The 19,814-nt window shown below is 39.3% G+C and overlaps 1 protein-coding gene across 3 annotated transcripts in view; it reads left to right on the forward strand.

Annotated features, from left to right (window-relative positions):
* Positions 1-17,523, forward strand: part of tub (TUB bipartite transcription factor) — a 57,579-nt gene extending 40,056 nt beyond the window's left edge. For 2 of the 3 annotated variants that reach the window (XM_074616774.1, XM_074616796.1), the window contains exons 2-12: positions 3,339-3,390; positions 5,184-5,346; positions 6,085-6,222; positions 7,962-8,117; positions 9,884-10,005; positions 10,908-11,099; positions 11,490-11,602; positions 14,154-14,268; positions 14,800-14,898; positions 15,033-15,204; positions 16,905-17,523. In XM_074616774.1, the coding sequence (XP_074472875.1) occupies positions 3,339-3,390; positions 5,184-5,346; positions 6,085-6,222; positions 7,962-8,117; positions 9,884-10,005; positions 10,908-11,099; positions 11,490-11,602; positions 14,154-14,268; positions 14,800-14,898; positions 15,033-15,204; positions 16,905-17,038 (1,456 nt within the window). In that variant the 3' untranslated portion in view covers positions 17,039-17,523. The remainder of the gene's footprint in view (positions 1-3,338; positions 3,391-5,183; positions 5,347-6,084; positions 6,223-7,961; positions 8,118-9,883; positions 10,006-10,907; positions 11,100-11,489; positions 11,603-14,153; positions 14,269-14,799; positions 14,899-15,032; positions 15,205-16,904) is intronic. The other variant, XM_074616786.1, reaches the window with a different exon arrangement.
* The last annotated feature ends 2,291 nt before the right edge of the window (positions 17,524-19,814 follow it).

Here is a 19,814-nt window from a genome sequence, read left to right on the forward strand (position 1 = left end):
TAACTTGGGTTTTGATGCTATCTCTATAAATTAGTCCCTAATGTTTATCCCTTTATGTTAATGTGTGTTTGGTTATAGATTATCATATTGCTGTATATATTATTTAACAGTCACTTGAAGCATTCTGTGGTGGAGAGAGAAACAACTTGCTGAAATCACTTAGACATTCATGTTACCAACACTTATTGTGCTTCACTGACCTTTTAGGTATTCATTTTGCTTAGACCATTGGCATAGAGTGCTCCAGGGATGACGTATTTTTGTAGGCCGACCAGGAAGTTTGCATCGCTGTGGGCTCCCTCGACAAAAAGCCAATGAAATTTTTCAATTGGGTTTTGGATTAATGCAGAAAATAAGCTCTGTGGTAAATAAACATTTATGATACTTACACATTTTGTTCATCAAGATAATCTCGACAAATGAACAATAGTGTTATGATTGAAGTGTGAATGCAATCGCCAGAGGTAAAAAGCTAACGTGAGGGTATACACAAACCACGCCATGGTCGCATGAGTGCGAGTATAAACAACGAGACTGTAAAGGTGGACGAGTCGGCGTGATGACGTTTATTAGTCTCATTTATCCACTTGTTAGCAACCGCCTTTTTTAAGATGTATAAAAGCTTCAAAATTCACGAGTGGGATATTTACTGACGTATTTAATGTCGTAGAACAAAACGTTAAAATCTCTTAAAGCTGCAGTGGGTAGAAATGGAGCAAATATGGTTAAAAAAAAGTTATTTTTAATAACTCAGTCACTATATCCTGACATTGAATTACAATATGCTGAAAGGTTATTAAGGAATTTTTGCCCAATAATGCCAAACTTTCTGTCTACTGCAGGTTTAAGCTTGTGTTAACCACAGACCTTATTTCAGGCATCTGTCTAAAAATGCTAACTCATTTCGGGGTTTTAGGACTCATTCTGTAGCACTCTATTACGTCAGGATGCAGTGCACTACCCAAAAAAAAAGATCAAGTCAATACTGATGTTCTTGTAGGGAAAGGTATTACCCAGTTGTTTTAGAGCAATCTGCTCAGGAAAGCAGAGAATCCTGTTTAGAGGCTGAGATCAGGTGTGTGCTTGATATCGTGCAGTCTGTTGTATGCTGTGCTGCTGGAACGTGATGCAATGAATCCTCTGTGATTTCCTTCTGTCCTTGCTTTCTCTTTGCATTGCATCATTAATTAAATGAGCTGCAGAGGACACAAGAATGCTTTTGAGAGATTTAAATAATGTAAATGTACACATGATGAATAGTCAGAATAGTGGCACCTTTGTCACATTCCTCTGCAACACCAACAGGATAACCTGCTGAGAGACCCTATAGGACTGAGAGGACAATGCGGTGATACTGTACACACAAAGTCTCTTTCATCTATCATATCCTCTCTGTTGAAAGGTGAAGTGTGTAGGTGTTGAGCAGCTGCTGTTCACTTTGCCCCAAAATCATAAATGTGCCTCAGAGGGCTTCCACAATCTGTACAGCATACGACACCCGCCATCATTAGACCCTCTGTTTCTGCCTTTCTTGTGACAGACGCTGCCGTCCATATGTTCACTGACTGCTACAGCTTCTGACGTGTGATCCGTGGCTTCTAGGAAGAACATTGAAATGTTGTTTGCTGCAGTTATAATAAGTTAATCTCTGTCAGCATAGTTGAGCAGATCTGCACATCCAGTCACGCCTTTTTTCATGCCTTCTTGCAAAATCTCAGCGGCAATACTTTTTAAAAGCTGCGCAAATGCAAATTAACTTACAGAGCATGTAATGGACTATTTAACATTTTATAATCCGTCTACTGCAAGGAAAACCATCCTAAAATCTAATTATGGCTCTCAAGGAAATCAAGCAGCGTCTCAGTGATAGGAGGAGTTTGTTTAGTAAAAGGGACACGGTTGAAGAAGGAACTCTGTAGCAGTTCTGCATCATTAAAATGGAAATCAGCGATCCCTCAAACCGTGCCTCTTCTCTCACTAATGATCTGGACCAGCTTCATCATAGGTTTTTCTCTGCACACTATGACATCACTTACAGCATCATGTTCAAGTGATGCCTCTGATTCTGTCGCTGTTGCCCTCACTGAGAAGAAGCCAGCTGACAGCTTTGTGAGAGCCCTCCTGGCTCTACTCATTGAAGGGGAGTTTCTAAAGAGCTGTATCAAAGTACACATGCTCTCATTAAACATTTGATGAGCCGCCCGGAAGATATAAACACTGTCATCTCTGCAGCCCTGTCCTCTTTTAGACTTATTCTACAACTGACCGGTGTGTTTTTATTGTGGGATTTGTTGAGCTACATTGTAATGTGCTGTACACATTCTCCTACACCGTTCGTAGCTATACCTGCGAAAAGTAACCAGGAAATATAAAGAGTGACAAACGCAGCGTAGAGAGGAGGTCGGGGTGGATGGGTGGGTCTAAAAATACTTTTGCCTAGGAGACCGGCGTTCGTGTCTTGTGTGAAACCAGGAGTCAACGTTGATTTATTTGTCACGTATCTTCTGTACTTAAGCAACGGCACTTCCAAAGTTATTTTAAGCCAAACCAAGATCTTTTCCTGAATCTTACTAAGTAGTTTTGTTGCTTAAATCTAAGCAAGTTGTTTGCTGTAAAGACGGAAGTTTATTTTGAAAAGACTGTATATATGTAACGAGTGGAAAAAGGAGGAATAACTTTTTCACAAGATGTCATATAAACTGTTGTATGAGAATACGTTGTCCTGTGTCTTGTCCGTAATATTCTGTATATCTTGTCTGTCATGTTTCTATTTTTATTAATTTATTCTTTAATACATATTTTGATCAGACATTGACATAAAGCCCATTAGGGAAATAGAGGTTAGAAGTGTGGCTGGCTATTGTATATTTATGAAGTGCATACAATAGGGTACATTAAAGGTAAGGCTTTTTGCGTTACTCACCCCAAAATATAAGACTAGAAATCTTCCCTAATACTTTTAATCATCTAATATAATATATAATAATCTGAAACCTTTAACAATAAGCTTTAAAAACACCTTTTATGCAATTAATATACTCATTTTGTTTTTTCAGGGACTAATGAGCCAATGCATTTTGAGTGTGCGGTAGTAATCACAGCCATGAGGGTATGAATGTGAAGACAAAATGTCTTGCAGCAGAAACTAACGCACTGTTTCCTGAAGTCTACAACAAGCTCCATTACCATATACAGCATATCAAAAGCAATGATGCTAGAATACAGTCACATACTGTAAGTGTGCAACCTTCAAGTGAATTAACTAAAGCAGTTAGGAAAATGTCTGAGGAGCTGAGGAGCCCTTTTAACACCACTCTTCTTTGCTCTTTTCTGTGCAGCACTTTAGATGATGAGGGCACCAACCTCCGACAGCAGAAGCTGGACAGACAGGTACGTCTTTGCTGTTCTTCCTCTCAGCTCTGATAAGAGAGTAGCACAGAGGCAAAATCAATTATAACAGGGCACTTTTATCATGACACAAACTTCCGCTGCTCCATCACGAGGCCACAAATGGCCAGCTAGGACATGTTATCTCTCTGAGCGGAGTTCTAATGAGAGAGTGTGTATAAAAATAACATGTAGAAAACCTAAAGCCAAGCAGTATTAACCCAAGCGTGAAAATGAAATGGCATGAAAATATAGCACTTCTTTATTTTACTCTTCACTCAACTGGTTTCTGTTATTTTTAAAGACTCTCACAAGGTTTAAAGTGCCTTTTAAAGTGTGTTTTAAAGTGATGTAAATACAAAACATCTTTCTCATGATGTGAGCTTTATAGAGGATGCTGTAGCGCTGCAAAGCTCTGCAGCCTGAGTTCTCTCCACTAATAGTAACCTTCAATATTTGATGAGCTCTGGTTAGAGGACTTGCATATAGCTGACAGTTAGTCCAGATGAAGAGCTCTAATATCAGCCTCAGGTCAAAGTGGTTCTGGCAGCTCATCCTGCAACATCTTCAGATTGTTGTCCTGCCTCAACAGATTTATCTGAGACTTGTTTTTAAACTCAACACTCTGTCTACAGCAGTCATTCCCAAAGACTGGTGGGTCGCAGGAGATTTTATTAGGGTCGCCAAATAAATTTGCAGAATTTCTTTCATAGTCTTTTATTTAACATTTATATCTGCAGTACACCTTTGAGCTACATGAGGGCGCCTGAATGTTTGTATTGTTCTGATAACTGTAGCCTACTTATAACATTGAATCTAATATGAAAGGTTAGCGTACATTCTGTTTGTTTTACTGATGAGAGGGAAAAATGTAGACTGTTAACACCGCCTAAATGTATATTGTTTAAAGGGACTGTTTGTAACTTCTTACACGTATAAATCAATCCGGGTCGGTGTCCCATGCGCGCTCGCGTGTTGCTACGCTGTTCAGACAAGACTCCAACACAAACTACACGGAAGCACCAAAACCGCAAAGTTATATCTAGTGAAGCCCGTCTTGCAAAACAGTGTTGGCCGCGGTCGGAGGATGCGGGGGAGACCGTACCTTTGGTCTCCAGGGCCGGAGTCTCTGCTGTACTCTGCTTCTCTGCTCCTCTGCCTGCTTGCCTTCACTCACACACAGCGCTCGTTCTTGCTCTTTCGCTCCGCTCACGTGCATGCACGCACACTACACACTGCAGAAGAGTTAGTAGCTCTGAGAATATCTAGTGAATGTACAGTGGACGTTTGTGCAGCAATAAATGCTGCAGCTCCTCCAGACCAACAGAGGTTTATCACAATGAATTTAGTTTAAAATGTGTATTTTGTATTCTGTATTATGTCTGAGGACTTGTGTTTTTCACAGGAAGAGTAGAATAAAGCTTTGCCTCATGGTGTACGGATTATAAGTGAGGTGATCTTAAACAATTAGCAGCCAAATTATTACATAATCACTCAGTGAGGCAATATTGTTTAGAAATGTGTCATATGCAGTATTGTATGGACAAAACTTGTACATGTTTCCTGATTGTCAGCATAAATATGGCCACACAAATATAGTGGTTGTTCTTTTTTGTAGATTTTGGTCCTTACTTCAGTGACCTTGGTACCACTGTATATTTATCTTTATTTATCCCTTATAATGATGTATAATGTGACGGTGTAACTTCTTTCATTTGCTGAAACTGTGCCTCCATTATTTTCTTTTTCTGTCCGGGCATGTTTGTGTGCATGTACACGTGAAACCTCCACAACAGCGAGCGCTCCTTGAACAGAAGCAGAAGAAGAAGAGGCAGGAGCCTCTGATGGTCCAGTCTAATGTGGACGGGAGATCTCGCGCTCGTCGGACCAAACAGAGCGAGGAACAGGCTCCGCTGGTGGAATCCTACCTCAGCAGCAACAGCAGCACCATCTACCATGGTGAGTAAAGACTCCTCTGGGACTCTGCTGATTCAGAGGGTTTAAGAAACACTATGGCAAATAAAGATCTCAGACTGCTTGTTTGATCGATCTGTTTTGATTTACAGGAAGTATTTATTTTTGGGCTGTTTTTGTGTACAAGTAGCACAATCGCCAAACATAGAAATAGTTGAATAATACAAAAAAAGAACAGTTGCTAACGTTACCATTTTGAATAAGAGCTCATGTAGAACCAATGCAACACTCTGCGCCATCGAACTGAAGGCACTCACGCTGTGCTGCAAATCTATCCACTGGAGAGCAGAAATGGTTTTAAGGCTGGGATTGACTTATCTCCACACAGAGAACAGAGCAGCCATCTAATCCTCAGTTCAGAGGGCCAGTTTCTGGGCTCAAGGCCACAATCTGTCACATTTCATGCTGAGAGGAGGGAAAATGTATTGGCAAAGTGTTACTCTGCACTATGCTGATATTCTGATGGAAAGAGGGGGAATAATAACCTTATCATTTACCCCCCAAAACAAGAGGAATAAATCTACTCACTTCCATTTACTGCTTAGCTCTACATTGCTCTATTCACAAGCAGGAAGTGGATGTCTTTTACTTTGAGTGTATATTTATTTTTGATCGGTGTTACTTTGAACTGTGCTCAGCCCTCTTTTCCATTTCTCTCCCTCTCTGTCCATCTGCTGTGGTAACCCTGCATCTGCTGCTGGTCATCTCCATCCCTGCGTTCAGTGCAAGAAGCTGAACAGGAGGAGGTGAAGGTGATAGCGGACACACAGCCGCCCCGCTCAGCCAAAAAGGGCAAAGCATCGGCCAGCTCCACTCCACAGACGGGCAGCGACAAGAAGGAGAGGAAGGGGAAGCACAAAGGTCAGCCTGCCGACCTGTCAGCCTATTAAGGGTGGTCAGAGTGGAGAATAGATAGAAATGAGATGAATGGACAGGCGCACTGCGAGAAAGATTGACACACCGACTCGTTTGAGAGAGGAGGTGGTGAGAAAAGGTTAAAAGCAAACTAGACAGGAGATTTTTACAGTATAAACACACCAAAAGCATTTTTGTTTTACTATCAAATTTAGGATATTACTTTATGTATTTGTGTTCAAACACACAAAAAAAGCTGATTTAAATTGTTAGAAGCAATCCACAGTATGACAGAGGAGAGTCAAAAGCCTTATTATCCAGCAGCTGCAACTGTCTATTGAAGTCCTCTTTGCAACCCTCACATAATGGTTCGCCTGCTGGTTTTTCAAGCCACATCTGGCGACAAACACGGCCAGTGAAGCTGCCCTCTCAGCCACCGCTGTGGTGCCATGCTTGTCAGAGCTCGACTGTGTGTGATGATGTATGACAGCCTGAGTGCTGTCAGCCTGCTGACACATAAATTAATCTTTAGATGGAGGAGGAAAATGGTGCATTCCTACTACATCTGCAGTGCTTTGATTGTTTTCCTTTGCTTCTATGCTTTTCAACATTCTCAGTATGTTATTGCAGACTGACACTATGTAGTATAACAGTTCATGTATTTCCTTTAAAATGTAAAGAATCACTACAGAAGGAACTGATAGACGAAGCAATCAGTCATACTATAACATCCTAAGGTTTATAACAGCATCATTGCTAATCTTTGTAATACATCATTTGCTCATACATTTCTGACATTTCAGATGTTTGTCATCTGATCTAGTGCAGGACAGTAGATGCTCATCTTTGGAATGACTGTGTCCCAGAAAAAATCAGAAAACAAGTGAATGGGATTCCACAGGGTTAAAAGATTAATCAGGCCACAACTGATGGACCCGTCTCACTCCCTCTCTGTCTCACTCTCTGATTGTCTCAAGCACCAGCGCTTAGTTTCAGGAGAGCTACATATATTCATATTACACATATATACATATTCATAAGGCCTACATATGTCAAATGACAATTTCTCCATGAGCCTTTGGCTAAATTTGTATTTTCTAATGAATTACATTGAATTTCATCAATGAGGACATAAAAATATACCCCAAGGAAAATCACATGCTGTTTCACACTTTTGAGGGAAAGGAAATAAGGACAAGAGGCCACGTGAGAAACAACTGTCAAGACTAAATAACAGTTGTGTTATACTCAACAAAAATATATTTCAATATACACAGTAATATTGCACTAAATCTGGGATTTCCACAAAAAAAAGAACACTCCTTTTAAAACAGTGCTGTAGAGGGTCCATCTGCAGTCCATTTCCATCATCTTTGTTGTGTTCTTTTGTGCTTGTACAAGGAGAAAAAAAGGACAAGTAGAGAAGTTGTTTTGAACTGTATTGAAGTGTGCTTGAATGCCTGGAGCAGCACAGACATAATGTTCTCTCCTCTTGCACATTAGAAGCTAATTTAATAGTAGAGACAGTCAGTGAAACAATTACTTAAAACATAAGAACAGAGCACAGAACACCCATAAATTCATCAAAGCAGAGATGCAGCAGAAATGTTATCACATTTACTCAGGCTACTGTTGACTATATGATGTTTTACTTTGCTGGGGTTCATTTGGTCATTTACTGTATGTTAATGAGAGACAATGATGAGATAATGGTTGTTGTATTCTGATGAGAGTTTGTGGCTCAGCAGCGATCGATGGCCTGGCTTCCCAGCAGGACGACGGTCAGATCCAGATCCTGACGGTGGGTCATCTCAGCATGGATGAGGGCGAGGCCGAGCCCGTCATGAGCTGCACTCAGTCGCAGAGTAAACAGGATCTGCGCGTCACCATGCTCAAGAAAGGTACTGTCAGTTTTCAAGAATGGTTCTGTCACTGAATCTGCAATAATAGCACAACCATGAGTCCACATTTACACCCACGGCATTCTGGGCCTCTGCTTTGGTGTGTTGGTGGGAGGGTGAAACACATTGAATCATTTTAGAACTTGCAACTGCAAATAGAAATGCCATTTTAAGACCCAGTGTGTGAATGATATAACATATGATGCTGCTAAAACACTCAACATTGAACTCTATATTGAGCAGTAAATTGAGATTTTGGACACTTATACAGGAAGTCACTTTTTTGTGCCTTCACTGATTGCTAGAGTGTTGCGTAACTAATTTCTACCAAACTTAAATTATTACACTGGGAGATGTTTAGCAAAAAGTATTGTCCATGCTGTGGACTCTATGTTGTTCGTTCTATTATGGGAATTTCTCAGGACACTATAGTGTATATAATGTACTCTACACTCAGATAATAAAATGGCAGACATAAGACATGTGACATAAGTCATTTCAGACACAGCTACACGGTTTGTTTTGTTTTTGCAAAACTAGAAACAAAGATTTTGGAAATAAATCAGTTTTTGGGCTTAAATGTGAAGAATGATTGTGACTTTCTGGCCATGTTAAAAGTATTGTTGCTATCTTATGGCACTATAGTTGACCCTTTCATGTTATTATTATTCCATACTTTTGTTATGATTTTTTTTCTGGTAATTTACGGGCAAAAAACAACCTTGCAACAACCATAGTATTGATGGTCATCAAATAAGTAACATTATACCTCCTAAACATGGATGAATGGACTCACAGACATCTGGGAAACAGTCTCTTGTTTAACTGATGTTTTTTGTATGCAAGCCACCTTTAATATTTCACTAAGATAACAGTGACTATTAAACTCAAATTTACTAAAAACCCAGGGGTCTCCACTGAGTTCATGACCATAGATTGTATAAGAAGTGGATGTAGTCACCGTGACAACACCCATTGGTTTGTGGCTTTTTGATCAATGCCATCTTGTTTTTTTTCCATTGTCATCTTATTTATTTGCAACCAGAAGATTTTCAGGTTACTAAAAAGGTTATAATTAACTTTCATGAACTGAGAACACACTGTGAAAGGGTTAAAGTTGTAAGACAAAAACACGGAGAACTCCTAGACCGGACAACGCCGTGGTAACGACCTGTCAATGACAAGGTAGAAACGCCCTAAAGCATATCCTGCTTTATGATCTATTTGACTCTAAATGGGAACATAATTTACTAAACGAACATCATGCTGTATTGAAGAAGACTTGAAACTAGTGATTGAGACCATAAACTCATTTTTACAATGTTTACTGAGGTAATAAATCCAGGGAGAAGTAGGCTCATTTTCTCATAGACTTCTATACAATCAGACTTCTTTTTGCAACCAGAGGAGTCGCCCCCTGCTGGCTGTTATAAATAACGCAAGTTTAAGGCACTTCATCATTGGCTTCACTTCTCAGACCCAGAGTTTGCCCACAGGTTCTGCCACCTGGTTTTAATCATTTAATGGAAACTTGTGACCTAGTTACATTAAAAAAACATGGGACACAAGTTATTCTATATAAACCTCAAACTGTGAAGATGTTTTTTTTTACTGAAGTTATACTGAGTGAGGTGGGAACATGTTCCTGTTGGAGGCTACAATTATTACAGCATTTCATGGTACCAATGAACTGCAGGGAAAAATCAGTAACGCCTCTTTCTGTCTTTCTTTCTTTCTTTCTTTTTGTATTTTCTTCGTCTGTGAAGGTATATCCAGCAGTATGAATTTTGATGAAGAAGAGGACGATGAAGATGAAATTAGCTCCAGTTCCTCACAGCTCAACAGCAACACGAGACCAGGCTCCGCCACTAGCAAGAAGTCATGCAAGGTAAAAAGGAAGTTCACAGCACACACTTGTGCTCTCTGCATGATGCGTCTTTATTCTGTCCAGCGACCGCTGCCTTTTTACTAGTGAATGCCATGCAGAAAAAAAAAAAGTAGATTCAATTTTGGTGCTCAGCTGGACACTATTTAAGTGTCATGGCTGAAATTACAGTAGACCATTATGGCCTTTGGCTTTTCTTTTTCTTCTATAAACAGTATTTTGCTATTTCTGTCATTTATTTATTTGCCACAAAGTAATTTAGCTGTTTATGTTACAGTGCGGATGATACTGTATGCAGGTGGTGGAACAATAATCTCATACTAGACACCTTACTGTACTGTATGTGCCTCTAGCAGTTTGAAAGGGAAAACATTTTATTTGGTTGGAAGAGACACACCTGAGGCGGAGAGCCTTGCATAAAAAGCCCAGGTGGGCCATTGTAAGCATTAAGGTGTAATTTATGTAATCATACTTTTTAGTATTTTGTGTTGTAAGCTGCTATTTTGCAACCTTCTGATCCCTTGAAGTCAGCCTGCGTTGGATATAATCAATCTAATATTTGAGGTTACAGACAGGTGTGATAATGGACGACTAAGGTCCGATTTAAAAACACAGCCTCTTTGCAGCCTCTACACCCTGTTGTGAAACCAGAGTGAAACCCCAGCTGGCATTGGACTCATGATAACCATCATTTCTCTTTGCTCTTCATTCCACTCTAATCTTTCCCTTCAGTCATCTCAATCTCCCGTCTCTACACCAGGTCCTTATTTTAGACGCAGTGTGCTCATTCTCAGTCCCAGTGGACGGTTTGATCTTCAGGCTCATTACTCTGTTCTAATGAAAGTCAACTCTAATGCAACACTCACAAGGGTGTCTCGTCCTGTGTGGGCTGTTCTCACCTACAGGAGGTGGCCTCAGCACCCACTCCACCCGTCAACGAACCTTCCATCGATGTAGATGACCTTGAAGAGTTTTCTCTGCGACCTGCACCCCAGGGTGTCAGAGTGAAGTGCAGAATCACCAGAGACAAGAAAGGCATGGACAGAGGCATGTATCCCACCTACTACCTTCACTTGGAGAGAGAGGACGGCAAGAAGGTGAGAACGGTCTGGCAGTAGAAACTCTAAACAACAACAACAACGCAATTTAGCAATCCAAACACCTATGGAGTATTGAACATTGTGAAAACTCTGCAACTATGGGAATTATAATACACTATGATCCTTGCAAACAAAATGTCAGTGAGTGACCAGAAATTATGAAGTATTATGATACTTGACCTTATAAGTTGTTATAAAATGCTTAATAATGCATAATAAATATTTATGAGTGAATTACACAGTGCTAAAAGCAGATTATGACGCATTATAAGTCTGTTTATAATGACATAGGCGTCATAGAAAGTGCTACTGAGATTGTTCTGTAGTTTCTGTGTGCGTCCAAATAAGTTGATTTACTAATTTGGTTTCTGGCTCGGCTTGTCACAGGTGTTCCTGTTAGCTGGCAGGAAGAGGAAAAAGAGTAAAACATCAAATTACCTCATCTCCATCGACCCCACTGATCTGTCTCGAGGTGGAGAGAGCTTCATCGGTAAACTGAGGTAAGTCCTCAGTGGTTTTGCCGCATGATACATTTGACACTAAAAACGTGTTGTACATTTTTTCGTCACTGCTATTTGACTTTTCATTAAAGTGTTTAATCCCGTACTCTTTTATTAAACTGTATTTTAGGCCTTGCATTTAGTGTTGATACACATTTTTATTAATATTTAATGGATATTTAATCTAATTAGAATACATTTCCATATGTAAATAAATGAAATACATTTCCCCATTCCTTCATTTATATATTCTTATGAGCCCTATAAAAAAAACTGTATGTGTACAACTTAACAGTTATGTTGACAACACTGTGTGTTGTACTGTAGCTACTAAGGAGTGAACAAATCATCAATCTGCTAATTTATGAACAGTTAACAAGTGGTACTTAAACAGCACCTTTATATTAATAATTCACATAAGAAATGAATGTTCTGTGCTCATTTCACTAAAGAAAATGTATAATTTATAAAAGTGTATTTGTTATATTGTTGTATGAACCCTCTGTAATGCACCACTCATTTAAAAAAAAAATGTCTCTTTTTATTATACCCTCCTCATAAACGTACATTAGCTGTAGATTCTTTTAAGGCCACAGTAAGAAGCAGGAAGTGAGCAGAGATATAATCTTTAGAGACAGCTTCAAGGCTGCGTTAGTGACTCCATGGAAACTCCTGGGGGAGTTTAATCAAATATGGCTCTGTGCAGCCTTTAATCTTCAGAGCCGGCCTGACCATTGGTCGATGCACTGCTCAAACCTTTGCAATCACTATCCTGCATGAATGATGGCAATCTAAATTGAAATGAACAGTGACCTTTCATCTAGTGCTTCTCAAGAGTCCTTGAGGGGGCTGGACTATGAGAGGTATACAGTCAGCTGTTTGATGCTGTGGCTTAACCATACTACTTACCTACGATGCACAAACCACTACAGTCAACTGCTGGAGTGCACTGTTGTGGGTTTTTAAGACTATATTATGTATTTAAATGTGAAAGGATGAAAGCTACAGTGGTGGAGTACATTTCTTTGATATGACATTAACTGAAAAATGCAAACAGAGCAAAATAAGATGAAGAATTATTTCATATCAGGATTTATAGTTGGTCAAAAAAACCTTAATATCCCATTGTGTTGATATTAGATTTATCCTGCAGATCACAAATCAGTGATAACTCTATACTATCTCCCAAGGACGTTTGCAAATCATATTACTTGTCTGGTTTAAACATAGAAAACAGTTTGGAAATAATGTAAGTCAAAAGTCATGATGTGAGAATAATTTGTTTGAAGAGTGCTATTAACTGTAAATGAAACTCACTGAGAAAGCATCAAGTGTAAAGGCTTGTAGAAAATGTGTACTGTGTGGTGAAGCATATCTTCAACTAATAAAACTACATACATTCAGAAATGATATACAGGGATTGAAAACATAAATGATAGTGTCTGTGCATAAAGCGTCTGGACACTAGTTTATGTGGTAGAATTAGGAAGCACCATTTCATATTGATGCTTTTAATGCAACATTTACGGTACATAAAATAGCAGAGCTACAGTGCAGATAAAACGTCAGCAGTAGATGTCACATAGAAGAGGTGTTCATCATTTGAAAGCTGGGAACCTGAAGATTAATTTGAGATGCAGCTCAGCACTGTGTGTCAAGTTGTTCTAGTCATAAATCAGAAATACAAATTAATTCATTCATTCATTGAAATAAATTGTAAAAGTGTATAAGAGAACATTATGATAGAAGTATATGATTTCCATCCCCATACTCTATTATGTCTCATAAGTTGTTTCAGCAATTTTTGGGTTAATACCATTTGTTACACAGATTTGGTGCCTTTTTTACCACTCGAGAATTGATAAAAATAGTCAACAATCCCTCCAAAATACCATATTAAGACACCAAGACCTTGAGGAACACCATAGGAAAAGCCATTCTGTGATTTGGTTTCAAAAACTTTTGACATTTTGAGATTTCTGCAAGAATTGCATTTTTCATTGATTGGATGGCGAGCACTTCTGTTCTGGAAACTGCTCAGAAACCCCCTTATTGTCAGTATAACTAGGAAAGCCATCCATACTCTGAATGTCTTAGGTCTTTAGTTTGTGGCTGTTAAGTTTCCTGAGGCTGTGATTATCCTAGAGGTCACCACAGGTCATTTCATACAGTGAGGTCCCGCTTTCTTCAAGGTACACTTTCTGTTTCCATAGTAAACGGTCATGAACAAGCTCTTCAAGCTTCATCTAGGGAAGGAAGCCACTTAAAGGCAAAGCTCTAGCCACTGGCCACTTGCCTCCCTCTGTGGTGCGGTGACCCACTGTCAGGATCTGGATCTGACCATCATCCTGCTGGAAAGCCAGGCTGTCAATCCTCCATTAGAGCACAACATCTCTGTTACTGTTCAACAATCAAAGCGACCCGGAGCGGAGTAGTTTCATTATAAATTGGCACTAAAAGGAAAAGTTTGTCCGTTTCCTCCATGGTATCAGTTGATTAGTTAGCTGGCTACATCTACAGACCTCTTCAGTCTGTTGTGTTTTCCTTGCAGGTCTAACCTCATGGGAACTAAGTTCACTGTATACGACAGCGGCCTGAACCCCATGAAGAGCACCACTAGCATTGAAGCTAGCAACCTGCGTCAAGAGCTAGCAGCCATTTGCTATGTGAGTCGGTCAAAATGCTCCTTAACCCCAAGCTGTACTTAGTGTTTCATAACTTTGAAGACAAATGTCGCATAAAGATACAATACTTGATTATGGCTTACATGGTTTATGGTAATGTCATTTTTCTAATAACACACTTAACATGGAATGATTATCAGATGTCTAAAGGAGCCAGCAGAAGAGCTACTGTATGTAATTGCATCTGCTCTGAAAATACAACATCCAGGTTAATGTGTCTGGTGGCCTTTTGAAATGCACAGCTGCATTTAGAGTCTAACTCAGATAATCAGATAAAGACATTCAGGCAGCAAACGGAGCAGTCAGGGCATCGCCATAATCAGGTTGAAATCAAATTATCATCTATGCATGTATAAATCCAATTGAATATTTATAAAGGAGAATGGCCTTAACCTTCATGGCAGACAGAGATAACTATAAATAATCCACAATGACATAACATTTGCTTAATTATGATGTGGGTATTGGCGGGTGAACATGCTTACAGTGCAGTTTATCATCTTTCCACTCTAGGAAACCAATGTTTTAGGATTCAAAGGACCTCGCAAAATGAGTGTCATCATTCCTGGAATGAACATGGACCACGAGAGAGTTTCTATTCGTCCACGAAATGTACGTGTTACCTCATTTCTCAATAGCCACGTCTGTGCTGACCAATTCAGCCACTTCTTATACTTATATATATAATTGATCTGATTAATATGATGTCCATGTACAAAGCTACTCTATTTTATTTTTCACCACAGGACCATGAGTCGCTGCTGGCCAGGTGGCAGAACAAGAACACAGAGAGCGTGATTGAACTTCACAACAAGACGCCCGTGTGGAACGATGACACACAATCCTATGTGCTCAACTTCCACGGCAGAGTCACTCAGGCCTCCGTCAAGAATTTCCAAATCATTCACGATAATGACCGTGAGTTCCATACCTTTTAAACTGTTTGAGATTTATTAACATTATTAACATATTAACATTTGCCATGTTATAGTCATGTTGTGCTGTACAAAACACCCAATCCGTGGTAGGTTTTAGTATAGCACACCCTCCCCTTTTTTTCCAGGCAAGTTTGTCAGAAATCTACTTGTTTTATTTATTAGTGGTTATCAAATAATAAGAAAGACTAAAGTTAATTGTCATATTTTATCAGCTTTGCTCTCAGACTTGCTGCAAAGTGCGTAATACATAGTTGGAGTTTCACCCACATTCTGTTTCCAGAATAATTTAAATGCTTGCTAAAATTTCAGCTCATAAACTTTGTCTTTACCTGCTTCCATTTCCTCATGAGTGATCGATCGGTACTGTGCATGTCCAACTCTCAATAGTGGTGAAAAAGAAGAGGGATGGCTCAAATTTCAAGTTTAGTTTATTTATTGAGCACAATTAAAAACAACAAAACTGTTAAAACAATAAACACTATGTAAGATAGCTCACTCCTTAGCTACTTCCATCATCAGCTCTGGAACAAAAACAATGTGATTAATTATTTTTTTACCACTTTACCAATCGGGAAAGCGAGTTCCTAGATTAACTCGCCTCACTTGGCATTTCACTTGCACTTGGCAAGTGGGTAAGCCTTATTATTTTTGTTATTATCTATTTCAAAGGGTGGAATAGTAACTAAAGCTGGGTTTCCACCAAAAGTGGATTTGACTTTTAGTCCCTGGAACTACTTTTCAAAGAACTAAAAGGTTCCTTTAGCCCATTGTTGTCTGCGTTTCCAACGCAGTCTAAAGACCTGCGAAGATTAGGCAAATTGTTCCACTGACGTATGAAAAAGCAACATGACATGTGACGAGGGCTGCTGGTGGTCACAGAGGTAAACACACTCTGCAGCCTGCAGTTCAGTGTGTCTGCCTGTTTCATCAAAAAAAAGGTTTTATCTCACTGCGGCGACATTTACTGCTGCATAGTATTTACTGATGCATGTTGGATGTAAAGAAAGAAATGCAGATGAGGAGAATGAAACTAAGAGCATCTGTCTCCACAGTAAATCATCTGTTGAGTTTTTTATGGTTATTTATTTGTGCATTAGAACTTTAACGCTGTGAAACAATCAGAAAATATCTTTTCTTTCTTTCATTCACAGGACCGCCACACTATGTCTCTCTCTCTCTCTCTCTTCTACTGCTCGCCCGCTCAGCTCGCTCGCACGATCTCTCTCTTTTTCTGTCTTTTTTAAAATGAGTCTGGAAGCCGACAGCAGAGCCTAACTTTACTTCTAATGTTATCAAACAAAGACAAATGTGCTCCTCTCGTCCTAAAATGGTCCTAAATTGATACTAGAGTACTTCCTTGTTTTATGAATGAAACGCTACAGTTGAAGCAGTTGTGCTGTGTGTGTGTGTGTTTGACTAATCAGCGACGGTCATCCCTGCAAACTCCACCTCCACCCTGAAAAATACTACCACCCGACCAGGGCCTTTTTGGGGCGTAAAAAGGACCCATAAAATGTCCCTAGAACTTAATGTAGACCCTGGTCCTTATGGTTGAAACGTTCCTCAAAAGGTTCTTGGTTCCGGGGGAAAGTTCCTGCGGTAGAAACGGGGCTTAAAAGTGTAGATAGTGAGAGAGAAATTAATGGAGAAATAAATGTCCAAAATGTGTTTCCTCTGCAGCTGACTACATTGTAATGCAGTTTGGCCGTGTGGCAGAGGACGTCTTCACCATGGACTATAACTATCCAATGTGTGCCCTGCAAGCCTTTGCCATTGCCCTCTCCAGCTTTGACAGCAAGTTAGCCTGTGAATAGATCCCAGCCTGAAGGTCAGTGGAGAACTGGTCCATCTGTCCTCTCAACAAGGGCTGTTCATGTATCCTTGGGGCTGGTTTGAGATCTTCAAATCACCAGGTACCTTGGAAGTCCTGCATATCCCAAAATGCTTTATGGGCGCCTCAAGTTTTGTGTGTAAGTGTGTGTGTGGGGGGGTGGGACCTCGGGATGGTCTTGGTCAGTGGAGGAAAACAAGCACAAAGAGTGATCCACTTTCAAAATCCAATTCATTTGTTTTGATAACTATATTCATTTTGTACTGTAATGGCATTATAAAAACAAACACTGTTCCTTTATGTAGTAGTTAGAGAAATTTAACATTTCTTTATCTGTAAATTATAACTAACAATTACACATCTGTAAGTTTTAAAAGTTGACTGGATTTTATGTGATCTGCCACACAAAAATGTCACACTCTTCCTCGAGCATGAATACTGCTTATATAGCTACTGAATTAAAAATAACATGCACGTCACAATATAATATTTATTTTGTTATTTATGTATTTATTACATTTTGTTTTCCTTTGCGACAATTTAGACAGTATTGGCTCCATACTTTATGTGGAGCTGCAAGCACATAAATTAGCATCACAAGAAGGAATATCTCTTGTTTCCACACAAAACAATTGGACATGAACGGGGCAAAGGCACGTTACACTGTGCTGTGTACCATATACGATATTGTGTCACAGTGTCACGTATGTGAATGTATAGGATGATGGTGCACTTTACTTTGAAGTCTGTGGTGGATGAGATATAGCTGTACATACTTTATTGTGCCTTTTGAAGACTGATTCCAGTGTTATGCGTTGGCCACACAATGAGCTGAGCTTGAATTTCTCTTTGCTGTCCTCACATGCATTGGAGATAATTCTCTGTAGCTACTTTCAATTCAGTCGTCTAATGCGGACTTCATCTAGACTCATTAGATAGCAAAACCTCCAGAACATAATAATCCAAAGTGCACATCATCGGACAACATTTTAGTGATTTTCCAGATATATTTAAATTACATTTAGGGACACATTAAACGAAAGAGGCAAATGATTATTTACATTTTACTGTAAATCCGGCAGCAGATATAATATCCAAGGCACTCAGGTTTAAAGGGGTAGCTTGGGTGTTTTGAAGTGGGATTGTATGAGATACTTATCCATAGTCAGTGTATTATTTACAGTAGATGATGGTCGTCAGGCCCCCAGTTTGGAGAAACAGACAGGAGCACTGGCACCAGAGCAAAGCAATACAGTGCTGTGGATGGGGACAGCAGAAAAACGTATTTTAACCACCTAAAAGAAAGACTCACCTTAAAAAATCAAAAGTCATCTACTGTAGGTAATACATTGACTATGGATATGTACCTCATACAACCCCACTTCAAAACACCCGAACTATCCCTTTAAGTTTGTGCTCATATCTTCTGATGTCTCCTACCTGAAAAAAATAAACTGAACATAGATTGACTTTCTGCAACCAAACAGACAGTAACAGTGTAAATCTGCCACAGCTTCAACACTTGCATATTTCATCTCTTGCTCTTTACATCTTGGATTAATTTTATGCTCCACTGAGGTGGAGTTTGGTACATCTGACAGGCAGTATATTTCTACATCACATGATTTATTGCTGTTCACATTTTTACTCAAAATATTATTCCTCTTGCTCCTTACGGGGCAGTATTCTTTCTCAAACATACAATAGTATTTTGTATTTTATGACCATTAAAAAAAATGCTGAATGAAGGCAAAGAACAATCTCTGATACCGCTATTGTTACTGTGGGTTATGAGGAAATCTTTATCAAAATGTGCTATTCTTGTACTCAACTGTGTTCTAACTATTTTAAATTTCTATTTTAAAATTGTTGATACTCTTGCTGTAAAGTCTGCTTTTCATACATGTGTCCGGGAACCAAAGGTTCTTTCACTTTTCTGTTTTCAGTGCTCTCGTTGTAATGTACAGTAAATGGTGTACAATTTACTGTGGTGGTATAGACACAGTCCTTTGATCATGGAAAAAAATAAAACTTCAGTGAATCAAAAATATGCGTTCCTAACCTTTTGAATGACATGTTTATGAATTTTTAAGCAGTCTTTCGCCCTTTGCTTCTCTTTCAAAACAAGGTAACCGTGAACACACCGTCTCTTTTCACCCAAAATCCTACATGATGCATGAAAGATGTAGAAAAATATAAAATACACACAGAAAAATTGAAGTTGAGAAGCAATGTTGTCTTTATTTACAACAACAGGAAAAACCTTGCCTACACACTAATACTTTAGGAGTGACAGTGTGATGTGCAAACAGGATCCATTGTTTAGTTCTACACTCTCACCCACATTACAGAGATATCTGGGAGGAAACAGACAGATGTTGAATCCTGTGACTGGTTAAAGCTGCATTTCACGTTTTTTGTTGTGGCTTTCTCTTTCTTCCTTTCTTTTCTGTTGCTGATGCTTTTCTCTGCTTTGCATTTTGTATGATCAGAAAGAGAACTCTGACCATGGGGGCTGCTGCTTGATCTTACCATTCCATCTACTCATCAATATTTCTATTCCTCTGAGACTGAGATCCAGCTTCAGACTCTCTCTTCATGTCCATCCTTGATCATCTACAACTTGGTATGTTTTTCTTTTTCAATTTGCTTTGTGAGTCACAACCAGAAACGATGCTAGTCTTTGACTTTGTAATGGCAGTCTTCTCTCTGTCCAGTAATCCACTTTACCACTACTGTTACAGTCTGTGGATTGGCAA

This window comes from Sebastes fasciatus, chromosome 2 (assembly GCF_043250625.1).
Source record: "Sebastes fasciatus isolate fSebFas1 chromosome 2, fSebFas1.pri, whole genome shotgun sequence".
NCBI lineage: Eukaryota > Metazoa > Chordata > Actinopteri > Perciformes > Sebastidae > Sebastes > Sebastes fasciatus.